The 17650-nt window shown below is 41.6% G+C and overlaps 2 protein-coding genes across 4 annotated transcripts in view; both read right to left on the bottom strand.

Moving 5' to 3' along the window:
- Window positions 1–6861, bottom strand: part of ESCO1 (establishment of sister chromatid cohesion N-acetyltransferase 1) — a 67608-nt gene extending 60747 nt beyond the window's left edge. For 2 of the 3 annotated variants that reach the window (XM_074944518.1, XM_074944520.1), the window contains exons 1-3: window positions 6527–6861; window positions 2551–2655; window positions 269–2346 (exon numbers count right to left, since the gene is read on the bottom strand). In XM_074944518.1, the coding sequence (XP_074800619.1) occupies window positions 269–2344 (2076 nt within the window). In that variant the 5' untranslated portion in view covers window positions 2345–2346; window positions 2551–2655; window positions 6527–6861. The remainder of the gene's footprint in view (window positions 1–268; window positions 2347–2550; window positions 2656–6526) is intronic. The other variant, XM_074944519.1, reaches the window with a different exon arrangement.
- Window positions 6862–13279: 6418 nt separating this feature from the next.
- Window positions 13280–17650, bottom strand: part of ABHD3 (abhydrolase domain containing 3, phospholipase) — a 37650-nt gene continuing 33279 nt past the window's right edge. The window contains exon 9 of the mRNA XM_074943121.1: window positions 13280–14206. Within this exon, the coding sequence (XP_074799222.1) occupies window positions 14028–14206 (179 nt within the window). The 3' untranslated portion in view covers window positions 13280–14027. The remainder of the gene's footprint in view (window positions 14207–17650) is intronic.

Below are 17650 nucleotides of genomic sequence, written 5' to 3'. Positions count from 1 at the left end.
GTGCTATGCACTTGAGTTATTGGAGGAGAATTTTATTTTTTAAAACGATTGCCCTTAGTAATATATAATAGATTTGTTTTCCTATTCGATTTATAGGAGAAGCACAAGTCAACTCAAAAGCAGATTAGGGTTCCTATACTGAAATGTTTTAGTTGCACAAAATGTTACTGACAAAGCTAGTTACACGAGCACAGATAGCACCGTTAGGTACTAGAGCAAATTTAGAAAAAGTATCCTCCCACCACATTCCATAAATAAAAAGAATTACCTCATCTAGCGTTGGCTCAGGAACATGTTTTGTCCGATTATCCAACAAACCATTTTCAGCAACTTTTTTTGTTGATTGCTTTGTTTCTGGTGTCACATCTTTAGCTCTGACCGTTTCAGAAGAAACTGCTCCCAATTTCTCCTGTACGTGAGTTGCACTTTTAGTCTCACATGGCTTTGTCACAGACAATTTACCTTGGGCCTTTGAAAGCTGTATTTCTGCACCCGTTGCTTGACTTGACTCTGGAACTTTAGTTTTAGTTTCTAACAAATCCAGCTTTGGAACACTTGCAGAGTTTAATTTATTTTGATGTATATTATTAGCTTTCGTTAGTTTAATTTTGGTCCACTTAGAGTTTTTGTTTGAAGAAGTATTTCTGCCATTCAGAACACATTTGACAGGTATTCCTTTTTTGCTGGGGAAAAAACGCTTGCACTGAGTGCTCTGATTTGGTTCCTTCTGAGTAAGCATTACAGTCTGTGACAGCTGCACGTCTGCATGTTTCTCTTCTCCGTTTTTATATTCAGTGTTGGGAGAATCTCTTTTCACCTCTACTGTATCTGACTCAATTTCACCTGCAATTTCTTCACAGAGTTCAAGAATGCTTACCCGTTTGGACTTCACAACATTCTCCGGCTGATTGGCTAGATCTATTTCATTTCCCGGTGGCTGTGAAACTCTCTTTGCTTTTCCACTGCTTTTCACATTCTGATGCACGGGTTGTTTTTCCTTATTTATTGTCACAGAAGTTGGTTGAAGAGGACTTACCATTTCTACTTTTTTACGATCAAGAAATAATCTTGAGCCTTGCAGGCTATGTTGAGAACTGTAAGAATCACTAGTTTTATGATCCATTTTACATTTTTTCTCTGGTAGAGAGCTGGTTATTCCTACAGTTATTTCTTCATCTCCACTTATAAAATTTGATTTTGTTTTCTTATTTTTCTGTTCAGTTTTCTGTTTAAGAGGTTTAACTGTTTCAACTCTAGTACCCTGAATACATCCTTTTGTTTGAGTGCCCTGTTGCACTTCTGAAGCCTTTCCTTCTTTAATTTCACTATTATGAAGGGATCTTGCTGACGTATCTGATAACTGCTGCAATCTACGTGATCGCCTGGTTAGTTGCTCATCTGGGATAATGATGTGTCTTGGCTTAGGAATGTCTTGTGCTGACTTTTTCTGGCACACTTCCTTATTTTTTGTGGCTTTTGGCTGCTGTTGTGTGTCTTTGACAGTTATTTTATTGTTTGTGCCTGATGATCTTGTCATCATGCGCATTCCTAATTCAGGTTCACGTTTGTCACTGAAAGATTTAATCAATTGCTGTTCAGCATCTTGAGAAGTTGACTTTTCTGCAAGATTCTTTTTAGGACTCTGAACTTGAATCCCTAAATTTTTATCAGTAATTTTTACAACTTTAGTACTTGTAGAAGAATTACTTTCTGTAGAATTTCCCTTAACAGATTTCCTATCCACATGTATGTTCCTAAGTGTAGTTTCATTTAAAGTTTTTACAGACTGCCTAATACTTTGAGGTTTCGATGAATTCTTTTTAACATCTGAAGTTGACTTTAATTGCTGTTGTCTCTTGCTTTCAACTGAAACTTTGGTTTGTAAAGCACATCTGTCCTTCCCTTCAGGACCTCTTTTGGAGGAAGTCTTTGTCGATTTCAAGAAATTAGTATGGTTTATTTTTGAAGATCTGGAGGGTGTTTTTGTAGTAGGTACCCTACTTAATGATTTTAGGGATGATTTTTTCATAGATACTGTTTTACTAGATCTTTTCTTTAACTGAAGTTCACTCTGCTTGGAATGTTTCTGCACTAGTTTAGAATGGGAGGACCGCCTAGCACAATTATTGATGGCTTTATTTATCACTGACCTGTTAGGTTTGACTGAGATTTTAAGCACTGCTTTCTTCTGCATTGCACTTTTATTTGGCTTGGATTTATTTAAGACATGTTTTGTGGCTGACACCTCTCTTTCTTTCTTTGTTGATGATTTGCTGTTCTTATCTAGCTTCCGACGTTTAGCAGAAGGTTCTGCTATTGCAGACTTCCTTTTTTGGGCTGCCATTTCTGCAAAACAATAATTGAACCAAATTTCTACAAACTTTTTCAGCTACTTCTATTGTTAATGTACATTATTAGTCATATTATATAAAAGGAGACATACTGGATTATTAATTTTGTCTATTTACTATCAGTGTATACTAGTCACGATCAGAAAGCAAAATCTGTTAAGCCATTTTAAGTTTAGTATACTACATGTATTTTACTTACAGGTATTTTATAAGAAGCGATCGATGTTTCAGAAAAAGTAACTTATCAAGCTGTGCCAAAAGCATTCCTTATAAATTTGGTTGTAGACAAGGCTTTACATATCACCTATAAAGAATAAAACATTTATGGAGATATTTAGATCCAGTATGTTTATTCTGTTAATTTTTACCTTCTATTTCTCAAACTCTGAATTCAGGCATACAGCTCCTGACCACCTATATTACATTTTTTCATTCTTTCAAATAATAATACTTAGCTTTAAAGTATGAGAGTCTCAGGCAAAAGTGACATGTGAACTTTATGCAACCCTCCCTATTCTGTCTTCATGACAGAATTTTATATCAGGCCCCTTCAGTTACAGTTGTAGCTCTGCATTACATTAGTCAAAGCCCTAAGGAGCAGAGGACTGGACAGGGCCCTTTTTGGAGCCCCATTAGTACCGTAGTCAGATACCACTGTTAAGCAACACTATATGCTCTCATATGTATCGCTCCCAGAGACTAATGATGCACTTCTTTGTACTCCCGATCTCCGAAATGTTATAGCATCAGACAAGCCCTCTAACAAAGACAGTGATGAACAGTACTTTTATATTAGAAGCTGAAAACAGTCCCTTTATTTTTCTAGTTACTCTAACAGCCACCTAAGAATACATCTTATATTTTCAAGCTTTTAATATTTTTTGCCATTTTCCTATTTAACACTTTTTCTCTTGTATTTCCAATGGTGCAAAAATGTTGTAGTTGTTTAAGAACCTATATGGTTATTTAAGAAAAAGTTTCTAGCCCTTATGCATTCTTCCAAAAGCAAACAGAAGGCAAACTGGAAGGAAATATTCTATCACAGCCTTCAAACAAACGGGTCTGCTGCTTTTCCTGCACCTCATAGCATTGTCAGCAATAGCAGACAAATTAACAAAATTCTGGTTAGTTTCACTGCTGCTATTAAGAGTCCCCAAGTTGTCAAGAATTGTTACTACTCATGCTGCTCAGGAAAGCTATAAGTACCAGTCAGAAAACCACGGAAGAAAAGTGGATAGCAAAACCCTCCTCCAGGGAGAGGGAGGTTAAGGTCCAACCTGAGACACTTACTAACCCAAGCCCAATACGAAACATGGAGCTTCTGAGAAGATGACAGGGACAAACACCTGGACAGAAAACCTAGAACTAGCAGTAACGGGGCCTCTCACCAGAAAGTTGCTCCTGAGCCATGTTAGTACAGCCTCTCACCATTGATTTTCAGATCTACATCTGACTAGTATGTTTAAGTTCTCCAACAAGTAGGCTTCTGTTACTCTTTAGGCACAGTCTTATTATGCAAAGATATATTTTTTTCTACATCCACTTAAGTAACGACCACTCAGGAAAAAGTGTTTTTTCAGTTAGTTAAGGCAGAACAATCTCAGATAATTTTACAGTATTGTTCTGGGTAACAATTCTGGGCACTGAAAGATACTTTTAGGTCTTCAGTCAATTTAAAATTTTTAAATTTTAAATAAATATTCAACTACCATTGGTTTCCAATATCAGACTGCTATAACAGTTCAATTTTTTTTTTGCATCAACAAGCTGACAGCAAAGTATTTCTATAGCCCCATGACAAAACTGTCACTCCAACCTCAAAGATCTATAAAACTAAAACAAGTAGTTAAGGCCAGAAAGGAACATTAGATCATCTAGTTTTACGTTCCATATAATATAGGCCATTGGAATTTCCTTCATTTATTGAGACAAATAACTGTTTGTTTGGCTAAAGCATATCTTCCAGTTTATTAGAAAATATAAAAGTTTGTGTCAGGTCCCAATTTACGGTTTCTAATTAAGTTAGAATTTTTCAGACTGTGAAAACAAGCTTCCCCTCTATCAAGTTTAAAAATGATTTATTAAAAAGTCAGTCTGTCAGGCTAACCAACTGATCTCTATTTAAGCAAATTCTAGCTTCTCTACTTTAATCCTGCAATTCGCTGGCTCTGTATTGCCCACTGACTTTGATGGAATCTGCACCCACACACAAGTTGCAGGATTGGGTCCCCAACCTCTGGAACAGAATTTAGAATCCAGATTGTGAATATGATTATTTATAAGATTGTTAGCACTTCTCCCAATTAACTCCATAATTAAAAAAAAAAAATCAAGTAGTTTCTGACGACACAGATGACGGAAGCAGCTATGTGGACAAGATTTACCTCCAAGGCTTTCATCTTTCCTTACACTAACCAGTAGGGAAGCTATGATTCCTGCTAGTAAGAAATTTGACTATCAAGTGCCATACCACACAAGCTTATGTATAGATCCTTGCATTAGCTTGTAAAAAACTATCTTGTTTGCTAATAAATGTAATCTACAGGCCTGTTACACCATCGCAAGGTGTTCAAATGTTCGGAGAACACTTCAATCTCTCTGGTCACGCAATCACAGACATGAAGGTCGCTATCTTAAAGCAAAAAAACTTCAAATCCAGACTCCAGCGAGAAACTGCTGAATTGGAATTCATTTGCAAATTGGATACTATTAACTTGGGCTTGAATAGAGACTGGGAGTGGCTAAGTCATTATGCAAGGTAGCCTAAACCCCCCCCAAGACGTTCTGGTTAAACTTGGATTATTGCTGTGCACATTGTAAGATGAGCTATTGCCAGCAGGAGAGTGAGTTTGTGTGTGTGGTTTTTGGAGGGGAGTGTGTGGGGGGGGGGGGGTGAGAAAACCTGGATTAGTGCTGGAAATGACCCACCTTGATTATCATGCGCATTATAAAGAGAGGTTTCAAAGAGGGATGGGCTATTACCAGCAGGAGAGTGAGTTTGTATGTGTGTATGGGGGGGGGGGGGGGGAGGGTGAGAAAACCTGGATTTGTGCTGGAAATGGCCCTACTTGAAGATCACTTTAGATAAGCTGTTACCAGCAGGAGAGTGGGGTGGGAGGAAGTTTTGTTTCATGGTCTCTGTGTGTATATAATGTCTTCTGCAGTTTCCACAATATACTATGCATCCGATGAAGTGAGCTGTAGCTCACGAAAGCTCATGCTCAAATAAACTGGTTAGTCTCTAAGGTGCCACAAGTACTCCTTTTCTTTTTTCTTTTTACGAATACAGACTAACACGGCTGTTACTCTGAGATCTGCATAAGGTAAGCAAGATGCCCTTTGCACTGTCTGTGGCATTTTTAAAGGCTAGTCATAGCGGTCTTGATTTTTTTCCCCAGCAGTACATAGAGCAGAGAGAAGTCCACTGCCACTTCTGTTCCCCAGATGAGTTACATGGAGGAGAGGTTTATCAGTGGAGACAAAGAGCATCCAATTCAAGTGCCACCCTCCTCCACACACAGCTGCTGCGGTTTAACTCCTCCCTTCAGTCTGATTTCAGTCGAGCAGCACTAGGAGCTTTCTGGACATGCAGACAGGGCCCAGTCTCTGCCCCGAGGAGTTGGCAGTCTAAGGCCTTGCAGACGTTGGAGAAAGCGGGAGAGTGGATAAGGGCTGCCAGCTATAGGTTGAGCAACGGTCCTGGCTCAGGACAGTGAGGGAAAACACCCGCTTCCCTCACAGCTGGCTGCCGGCTGTGGGGCGGATTCAGCGGGGCCGGGGCCCAAGCTGCGGGACAAGGGGCTGGAGTCACCCGCCGCTGACACGGAAATCATTCGCGGCCTGCAGACTTTGCACCCCGCCCCCAGGGGGACACCCCACGGCGGAGGGCGCAAAGCCCGGTCCAGGGTCCCGAGCCTCAGCAACTCCCAGTAACAGCCGGGGCGTCTCCTCATACCCCGCAGACGCGCCGCGGGGGAGCGCCCGTTTGGGGCCGAGGGGGTCGCTCCAGGGGCATCTTCCTTCCCCCACCACAGTCACTGCGCTTGGAAACCAGAGGCGGCAGCAGCAGCAGCCGGGACGTAGGCGCTGGGGGAAGTGGCGCGATCACGAGGGAAGGGACCGCGGCCGCCCAGCCTCTGGCGGGGAGGCCGGGCTGGCGCCCAGCGGTCACTTACCTCAGCGAGTCTCCTCCGGTGCGCGCTCGCGGCACGAGCCGCTCTCTCCTGGCTGTTCTGGGGAGCGGGGCAGGGGCGCGAGCTCGAGGGGGAACGGGGACAGAGAAGCTCGCGCAGGCTGGGTGAGTGGCGCGAGGTCACTGTCGCTCGCGCACCTTTCCCATGCCACCCAGAAGCCTGCAGCCTCTCTGGAGAGCAGAAGCAAGTGGATGGAATCTCTTCACATCCGGGCACCGAGACAACGCTGCCACTGCCCCGCCCCGATTTGTGACGGTTCCCAGTCTGCGACGCTTGTTGTTATTTCTCTCTGATCCCGAATCCGGAAACCGCTTCCCGGCACAACGTAACTTCCGTCGGTGGCTGTTAGATGCGAGTCCTACTCCTGCTAACGAGACGGCTCCGGAACTGGAAGGCGGGAAGGGAGGGCTGGTTGTAGACAGAGCGGCCCCTGGCGGCCGGAACGGGGGCCGACCCAGTCCCCTGTCTGCTTTGGGGCTGTCGGAGGGAGGGTTTTGTCCTACAGGGGCAGCTATTACTCTCACCCCTTGTCCCGATTTTTCACACTTGCTGTCTGGTCACCCTAGTGCCAGCTGCCCTTCTCATAACAGAAACGGATACATCCAAGGATGTTAAAAGGCAGCAATACTAATTCACTTGCAACTCCTTTTCCCCTTTACACTGGCAAAAGCCCCCCCCCCACAATTCGTGGCCATGCCTTCCAGTCAATGGCACCCACTTGTAGCTCTGGGACTTCCAGTGCTGTCCTCTTTACACTTCTTTTGGAAGAGTCTTTCTATCCTAACCTCGGTCCCCCGCACCCTTTTTTGCTGTCCTCTTGCCAATTTTGGTTGGATGTATTCCTGGAGATTTCATCACATGTGGGGCCACCCCTAACTATTCTGGGGCCCTATGCAGGCCCCCCCCCACACAGGGGGTTGGTGGGGCCCCAGGCCTCCGTGGGGGGGGGGGCAGGGCTGCCTGGGGGGGCAGGGGGGAACTGCCCCCCAGCAGTCACCGGAGGCACAGCTGCAGCCAGTTTGCTGCACTTCCCACCACCAGTGAGTGCAGGCCCAGCCCTGCAGCAGTCCTTGGGGTGGGAAGAGGCGGGGCAGGGGCGGAGCAGGGTGGGGGCTTTGGGGAAGGGGTGGAGTGGGGGCGGGGCTGAGGTGGAGCAGGGGCGGAAAGAGGCAGGGTGCGTGGAGCAAGGGCGGGGGCCTAGGGGAAGAGGCAGGGCAGGGGCTGGAGTAGTATGCAGCTGTGCAGGGCACCCGGAAATTTGGTGTCCCAAATTTCCTGGTGCCCTATGCAACTGCTTAATTTTCGTATGGGTAAGGACGGCCCTGATCACATGACATAATCTTTAATTAAAGATTAATCTTTAATTCCTGGAAACTCCAGGCCGGTCCTGGAGGGTTCGCAATTCTAGTCCTCTTCCTCCTGTGCTGGGTGTTCTCCAGTTCTTATCACATGGCAGCCTGCCTCAAACATGCCATCTGCAGTCTATCACTGAGAGCCTCACATTCATCTTCCCCCTAATATATTACATATGCACTGTGTCTCCCCTCCGCTTGCCTGCCATTCTCCTTAGTGTGTTACTTTCTTCCACCTATTTCTCCTTTTCTTCCATCTCTATAAGACTCAACAATTAGGCAACAGTAACATTTTGTTTACATTTATTTCTCGTAATAAAGTACTTTCCAAACAGAAGAGATGGTACAAGTCTTGCCCCAAGGAGTTCATAATCTAAAGACAGTCAAAAAAGGTGGGTAGGGAGGAAAAGGGACAACATACACACAATTAAATGATATTCATTTCAATTATATGTACTATATATGATATGTAAATTATTCCTAAATTACTATTCCAGTTTGTCATTGCCATTCAGCAAATTTTCTATCAGCAAAGTAATAAGAAGAAAATGAATCAAAGGAAACTTTTTCTTAAATATACATACAGCACATGATTAACATCTGGAGTTCATAAATGTGATATCACTGAGGTCAAGAGCTTCCTAGGATAAAATAAAGATTATCTGTAAAAATATATAATGAGAACATCTACAACCTGCATTAGAAGGAAATGAAAAAGTTAGAAGAGAGATAAAACCTCATGTTCCAGGACTTGTGCCAACCTATATCTTCTCTTAAGGGCAGGCTGTGATAGAAGTTGTTCATTTCAGACTTTCTGCCACCTTCTGTTGAAGTATCTTGTTTTGGACACTGTAATGGAGACTAAACTAGTGATTTCATGTATCTTTCCCAGACTTTCAGCACTTATTCTCTGGGTATAGAATGGAATTTCTAAGAATTTCCATATAAATCTGTCAGTTTATTAGTAATATTTTTTAAATGGGCATTTTGAGTATATTTTTATTAACGTGTTTAATCCCCTCTAACAAATGGCTTTCTATAATATTTCAAACTCAGGATATTCTATAGTTTATCTATATTCCTCAACTATCACATTTGTACAGTATACTGTTTGGGAAGAAAATTGCTGAATAGAGTTAGCAGTATAGTGGTGTTTTACTCTTTGTAAATCCTAATTTGTCATTTTAGTGACATTGAAATGAAGAATCTACCTTATTTTGTAAGATCGTCTTTCCATGTACACTTCAGTGAAGCACAATTTGTCCTGGATGATGGATATTTTCAGTAGCTGCAGTTTTTTAAAATAGCTGATAGCAGGAAATGTTATTTATAACTCCCTATAGAGGTTTCAGAGTAACAGCCGTGTTAGTCTGTATTCGCAAAAAGAAAAGGAGTACTTGTGGCACCTTAGAGACTAACCAATTTATTTGAGCATAAGCTTTCGTGAGCTACAGCTCACTTCATCGGATGAAGGTATAGAGATTCTATCCTATAGAGGTTCTCCTTTAACTTACCATAATCCAATGTGACTTTACAACTAAAGTACATGTACCCACACGTGCTCTGCTTCTGTGTTACAATAACCTAGAAGATAGCTTCCAAAAGCAGGATACTCTAATCATTTGGGAGCTTGTAAACCTCCTGGAAAATATTAGAAACATCTCTGCATACTTCATGTTAAGAATGTAAATTCACAGATATATTTTCCCTTCATTTTATTGTTAACATGAAGTATGCGGAGACGATAACATCATCTGGGTGAATGTAAGAAAATAATTTTTTTTTACCATATAATGGGAACCACTACAGAATATACCATTGCTGTTATATATTAAATCCAAAAGTTTGAATAAAACACTTATTGGAAAAAATATTAACAAATTTGCAACTTTGTGTGTAAGGCAACAGCATTCTGAAGATCTGTAAAAATACTAGAGTTTTTCAGTTCAGTTTGCAGGTCTTGTTTGTATGCAGGAATACATGGTGTTCAGGAATTTGTTAACACAGAGAAGTGTGGTGATTTAGAACAGCAATACTATGAAGAGTTATATGTCACTTTACCTGCATATCAGTCTATGCAGGTAGCTGTCACATTGGTAGAGTGCCCACTGTCCACAGCTGAGCCAAAAGGGGGGGAGGGGGGGAAGCCCCTCTTCACTCAAAAAAACAGAAGAATTAACAAACAATATAATTCATATGTAGATCTCTACTTTCCTCAAGGAGCTCTCCCTTTGACTGAGTCTCCCATGCACAGTACCAGCTTCATAACTCCAACCCCCGCTAAGGATAAGTGGTCTCCTCTTTTATATCCTGTTCCTTCCTGATTATTAGCTATAGCTGGAGGGCCATCTCTCTGGGCTTGACCCTGCTTGCTGGTGTTAGGGGTGCAGGGCCAATTTAAGTCACTGTTTCAGAAAAGATCATTAATCCCTTCTTGCCCTGGCTTGGTGTAAAGTTTGTACATTCTGGGCTGGATTCTGTGCTTTGCTATTTTTGTTTGTTTATTGATTTTTGGTTTCTTATTAATTCTACATATTCAGTTAGTGTCGGACTGCTTTGGCTCAGAAGTGAGCTTTGCATTATGTTCTTAAAATGGCTAGGCTTGAGCTCATTATGTTGTCCTTCACTGAGACAGGATGGGTCATGAATCATAGAATTGTAGGACTGGAAGGGACCTCCAGAGGTCATCGAGGCCTATCCCCTATACTCATGGCAGGACAAAGTATTATCTAGACCTGAGAATGGTCTCTGAGTTAGCAAAGACCTTATAGATGTTAAAAATAGAAATTTGCATTGAAACAAACTATAAACGAGTAGAAGTTGCAGCTCACTTGTGTGATGTGTTTGAGAGGATAGTTTTGTTTAAGAGGTTGCAAGTATACAATCAAGAATTTCCATGTTGCCCTACGATTAACCCCACATAGATTTACCGCAATCTAATCTGTAGGTGATAAATCCATAAATCGTGCTTAGGTCCTTGATGAAGGAGAAAGAGAACTCCTGGCAAACTGTACCTCCAAAATGTCTCACCACTGTGTCAATCTAAATTTAGCGAAGCATAAAATAAGAACCTGAAAGTTCATACTGCTTTGATAAGTGGAGGGCAGATACCAGAGGTCAGTGTCTGGGGAGCTTGTGGAAGTGTTACACAGGTCAGTGGTACTTTTTAATTAACTATATGGAAGCTACAGTGAGGTTAAGTGCTGATATTAGGCTTCTATTCATAACCACATCATCCATCAGTGCTACTATAGCCATTCTCATGCCATTTTGCTTTGGGAAAGGTCCAGGATAGTGATACAGATCAGGTTGTTAAAGCTGGTTGGCACTAGTCTGCTCCAATCAATTTCATTATCCTAATGAAAAAGAAATGACTGCACAAAAGTTCAGTATTTATAAAGGTATGGAAGGGTCTTCAGGAAATGTGTCAATGTCGATATATTTAGGTTAAGGTTTAATTCCTGCACATGCTTACACACATGTTCAGCTTTAAACATGTGAGTTGTCACACTGATTTCAAACAACTACAGGATCAGGGCCTAAGTGATATGAGGCAAAGAAAGGAAGGATAGTAAATCTGCCATTGATTATGTGATTTACAGTTGCACTATAAGAAATTTCCTTAGTAAATGTCTTTTAAAAAGGTTTAACACAGAGCTATGTACAACACAATTATGCAAATATAACATGAAGAGCGATGATTCAATAATTTACTTATTGGTTAAGTGACATGTCGGAGCCATGTTTGTATGTGCACAAACCTTGTGTTCTGAAAATCGATATGAGCACACATAAGGCTTCTAAAAATCATTCATGTATTAACATGTGCACTTTCATTTGGCTTCTACATTTCATTTTTCTTGTGTTGGCGCTATAAGGGTGTTGGATCATATTAAAGAAGTTCTGTATTAAAATCACAAATGAGTTTGATTACTAATTAAGAGGTCTCTTGGTTTTTGGTACTGTTTCTCTCCCTCTATGTGTGAAACTTGCAAGCTGTTAATTGTGTTAGTACATTCTAAGACAGAGTCTGTTCTCAAAGCAATTCACACAGAGAGAGACTCAAAGCAATACTCTGTAACAACAGAAACAGCACACAGAGATTCCCTGCCCTTTTGTTGTATTAACAATTGTGATTAAAATAGAGATAGAGGATGTATGTGGATGGATGCTTGGTGTGGATAATAACTGAATGATCAGGGAGGTGCCAGCCTAAGAATCCAATGTCCATCGGCTGAAGAAGGCATCAAGTGGAAATAACCAGAGGACCCTCGGAGGGCAGCCTGGAATCCATCCAACAGCCTCAAGAATGGGAGAACCAAAGAACAAGATAACATCTAGCAGCACGGAGCCGTCAGGAATGTGCTCTCAGCTGATTGATTCAGCAACAGCATGATGAAGCAATTCCCATAGACTGGCACAGGAAGAAATTCCTATAAAAATGGACTCTAGAAAGTGAGAACTTCGGGATCTGATTCTGCAAACCAACTTCCAGGAGCATCAGATGTGCATCTGACAAGGCCCTGCTCCCTCCTCATGTCCAGCCCACCTGGCTAGTGGCTTGGCATGATCAATTCTAAGGCTGGTAACTATGATAACAGAACCTGCTTGTGTGTGTGTGTTTGTATGAATGAATGTGTGAATAAATATGAGATTGAATGGAATGTTATAGCTACAACTAACTGCTTACTATGATTCTTTCTGTATTCACAATAAATGTGGTATTTTACCTTTCCCCTTTAATAAGATCCTGCTGGTTTTTATTTTATTGGTATAACAAAAGAAGTTAATGAATAGGCTCATAATCTTCAGTAAGCACTAGATTCGGACCTTGCAGCAGTCTCAGGGCTGCTCTAAATTATGTGCAGCTGCCTTTTCCCTCCTGCTCGAAAACTATGCCAGAAGCTGGGAAGGAGATGGCATAGAGCCACAAGCAGGTGGTGAAGCCAGCTTTACAGCCCTTGTGCCAGAAGAACTGTGCAAGAGGATCATAGTAGCTCCAAGGATTTGTCAGAGCATCAACAAAACAAGGAAACTGACTATATACAAAGTGCTGTCACGTGCACAAAGCAAGAAAACTGAAAAAAATAGATTTCCCTCTGCCACCATCTCTTTCAGTTACTCATTTTAGGTATTACTTGGGATAATAGCAGAGACAAAGTTTTCAGATGGAAATGTGGTTTTTAAGTTGACAGTGTCATAATCCTCTGACTTCCTAATGTATATTTTTTAAAACTCATATGTTCTTGTAGGTAATATACACATAAATTATAGAATTATGCAATTTGTTATTTGCCACCTTTATATGGAATATGTATTACATATATAACACTACACAGGATTACATAAATAAGGAAGCACAAAATGTGTTGGTTTAAAATGACATAGTTTATTACAGTATTATATTTCAACAGAACCTTTGGTAATACATAAATACTACAAATTAGGTAACAATGTTAAAAATAAACATGTAAGACAAATATGGTATTGGCATTATAAATAAATAACAACATTAATTAATTAATTAAAAACCGGCCCTAAATCTGAATATTTTCACAGGGTAAAACAGCAAATGAAATTATCAGTCTAATACTGCTGCAGTCCATGCTTAAACCTAAAGATTACTTTGACGAATCAGGCCTGTTTTGTATTCCTTCTATTTTCATATTTCAGTATTTTTCTCATCAATGCCCTTAGAAATGGGTCAACTTGTAACATGCTTTAAAATATCATAAATGTGATTTTTGAGAGTTAGTTACTAAAACTGTTATATTGCAAGTCATCTAAATTGAATCTCCTAAAAATGAACTGTCTTAAATTAAACCCCTGAGGAACCTGTTTGCTTAATGGTTTTGGTTAAGTGCAATTTGATATATTTAGAGTGCTGTTTTATTTAAGGTCATTCTTGATAAGGCATATTAAAAAACTACAAAAGTGACAACGTAATATTTATTTCTTGCTACAAAATTTTAGGCAAAAAGTATTTTTTTCACATAGTAATGGATTTCATCCAACTGCTGGCTTATTTGCTGTATACACAGTAATTAAAATTTGTGCACTAAGCTGAGCTGCTCTTGTCAGATCATGCCACTGTGCTGAAACAGTGGGCTGGCCAAGATGCCTCAGAAGAGCTACATGCTGCAGATTTTGTTTCCATGCTCAAACACAGCCTGCACAAACTGCTTGAAGACTCTGTCCATGTAAGTGCACTTCCTTGGCCACATTCCTTCTAGAAAACCAATATGGCCTCCATAAGAAGTAAGAACCAAAGCAACATTTGGATTTTGTTTGGCAGTTTCTATGGGTATAGCTAAAAAGAAAAGAAAAGTATAGTAAGTCCCCCATCTCATTATTTTTCTCTAGTAAATACCATGCATTCTAATCATACAACAGAAATACAGAAAAGGGTATTGCAGGATTGGGACGTTAAGATATCAAAAGATATCTTACTTTGAATCATTACTCACCTCATTTGTGCAAATTTCTAGATGATGCACTGATTGATCCTCTTCTCACTCACACTGATGCAAAATAAATGTAACTGAAGTCAATGCAGATTTACAATGGTGTAAAAACAGTGTAAGTGAGAGGAGAATCAGGTCCATACCTTTACATATGTGCTTCAATACTTGGCAACAGAAAATGATGGATTAACAATGAATAGTCCTGGTTCTTGTTAGATTAGGTATGAACCCTGAAGTCATTTTAACATTTTGTTTTTAATATATTTCTATAAATAGTATTGTAAGAATTTGTTTACTTTGGGAATCTGAGTTCAGTGCTTATCAGAGTGAAAGGCCAACAGCTATAGATAGCGAGATGTTCAATGTACTTACACAGCTACGTCAATGCTCAGCATCAGTACAGGGTTATTAATATCATCATTATTATGTATTATTTGTATTACAATAGCACCTAAAGGCCTCAACCAAGATTTGGGCCCCAGCCAAGATTTAGGTTCCATTGTACTTTGATCTCAATGGGAGTTAGGTGCCTAAATACTTTTGAGGATCTGGGCTCTAGCAAGAGACAGTGCCTGCACAAAAGAGCTTACAATGTAGACAGGCAAAGAGTGGGACGGGAAAGAGGCACACAGAGTGACTTCCCCAAGGTCACACACCAGGTTAGTGGCCCTCTCTAGGTTAGCGAATGCTAGTAAATGAGTTACTCAGAATTAGATCAGCTGTCTAAAATTAGACTCTAAACTGTGCAATGATTTGGGCATATGCATATATAGAGATTACAATGAATGATTTTTTATTTCAGTGAATTCAGATAGTCAAAAGTATTCAGAGGTGAATGGCTAGTACATTGATCCACTGGGTCATCTATTGCAGAACCCTTGATAAAAGAAAAATAAAGGTAAATTAAAATCAGATTAACAATATAGAAAGCACATGTATTCACAAAATGACAGATAAATGCAACTGTCTGACTATTCTCATACGGAATAACTATCTGACATGACATGACGTTACTGCAACTTAATGGAATTGTTCATACTCAGGGTGGAGTGATTAGTTATTTAAAGGAGTTGCTATTGAAAAATGAGTAACAGAGGTTTAATGTGTGTTAAATGTGTTTATTTTTTACATAGCAAAAGGCCCTGATATATATATATACTAAGGGCAGAAGCCTTAAAAAACTGCAGTTTTCAAATATTATGCTTTTTTTGCAGGAATGGAAAAAATAAAACTAAAACAAATTGTGATTAGGTTCTACAAAAAAACAATTTGCATTATATTTTGATGGAAATGAGTAAGTAGAATTAAACTAAATTCAATAATAAATTCACATAATGCAATAGTCTACACATAGGGCCACCGATGCCTGCTATTGAAGGGTTAACTACTCTTTTGTGACACAAAGGCCTACTGATGCCAGAGTGCAAAAGGGTCACTACTCTGTGGGTATGTCTACACTACGGAATAAAGTCGAATTTATAGAAGTCAGTTTTTTAGAAATCGGTTTTATATATTCGAGTGTGTGTGTCCCCACAGAAGTGCATTAAGTGCATTAACTCGGCGGAGTGCTTCCACAGTACCGAGGCTAGAGTCGACTTCTGGAGCGTTGCACTGTGGGTAGCTATCCCACAGTTCCCGCAGTCTCCGCTGCCCATTGGAATTCTGGGTTGAGATCCCAATGCCTGATGGGGCTGAAACATTGTCGCGGGTGGTTCTGGGTACATATCGTCAGTCCCCCCCTTCCCTCCCTCCCTCCGTGAAAGCAAGGGCAGACAATTGTTTCGCGCCTTTTTTCCTGAGTTACCTGTGCGGACGCCATACCACCACAAGCATGGAGCCCGCTCAGGTAACCGTCACCGTATGTCTCCTGGGTGCTGGCAGACGCGGTACGGCATTGCTACACAGTAGCAGCAACCCATTGCCTTCTGGCAGCAGACGGTGCAGTATGACTGGTACCCGTCCTCGTCATGTCCGAGGTGCTCCTGGCCACGTCGGCTGGGAGCGCCTGGGCAGACATGGGCGCAGGGACTAAATTTTTGGTGACTTGACCAGGTCATTCTCTTTAGTCCTGCAGTCAGTCGTATTGAACCGTCTAATGGTGAGCAGGCAGGCAATACAGATTGCTAGCAGTCGTATTGTACCATCTTCTGCCGGGCAGGCAAGAGATGACGATGGCTAGCAATCGTATTGTACCATCTTCTGCCGGGCAGGCAAGAGATGACGATGGCTAGCAATCGTATTGTACCATCTTCTGCCGGGCAGGCAAGAGATGACGATGGCTAGCAATCGTACTGTGCCATCTTCTGCCAGGCAGGCAAGAGATGAGGATGGCTAGCAGTTGTACTGTGCCATCTTCTGCCGAGCAGCCATGAGATGTGGATGGCTTGCAGTCCTTCTGCACCATCTGCTGCCAGCCAAAGATGTAAAAGATAGATGGAGTGGATCAAAACAAGAAATAGACCAGATTTGTTTTGTACTCATTTGCCTCCTGCCCTGTCTAGGGGACTCATTCCTCTAGGTCACACTGCAGTCACTCACAGAGAAGGTGCTGCGAGGTAGATCTAGCCATGTATCAATCAGAGGCCAGGCTAACCTCCTTGTTCCAATAAGAACAATAACTTAGGTGCACCATTTCTTATTGGAACCCTCCGTGAAGTCCTGCCTGAACTACTCCTTGATGTAAAGCCACCCCCTTTGTGGATTTTAGCCTCCTGAAGCCAACCCTGTAAGCCGTGTCGTCAGTCGCCCCTCCCTCCGTCAGAGCAACGGCGGACAATCATTCCGCGCCTTTTTTCTGTGCGGACGCCATACCAAGGCAAGCATGGAGTCCGCTCAGCTCACTTTGGCAATTAGGAGCACATTAAACACCACACGCATTATCCAGCAGTATATGCAGCACCAGAACCTGGCAAAGCGCTACTGGGCGAGGAGGCGACGTCAGCGCGGTCACGTGAGTGATCAGGACATGGACACAGATTTCTCTGAAAGCATGGGCCCTGCCAATGCATGCATAATGGTGCTAATGGGGCAGGTTCATGCTGTGGAACGCCGATTCTGGGCTCGGGAAACAAGCACAGACTGGTGGGACCGCATAGTGTTGCAGGTCTGGGACGATTCCCAGTGGCTGCGAAACTTTCGCATGCGTAAGGGCACTTTCATGGAACTTTGTGACTTGCTTTCCCCTGCCCTGAAGCGCATGAATACCAAGATGAGAGCAGCCCTCACAGTTGAGAAACGAGTGGCGATAGCCCTGTGGAAGCTTGCAACGCCAGACAGCTACCGGTCAGTTG

This window comes from Natator depressus, chromosome 2 (genome assembly GCF_965152275.1).
Source record: "Natator depressus isolate rNatDep1 chromosome 2, rNatDep2.hap1, whole genome shotgun sequence".
NCBI classification, from domain to species: domain Eukaryota; kingdom Metazoa; phylum Chordata; order Testudines; family Cheloniidae; genus Natator; species Natator depressus.
Note: the sequence above shows the minus strand (reverse complement) of the source record. Positions and strands in the feature narration are given on the sequence as shown.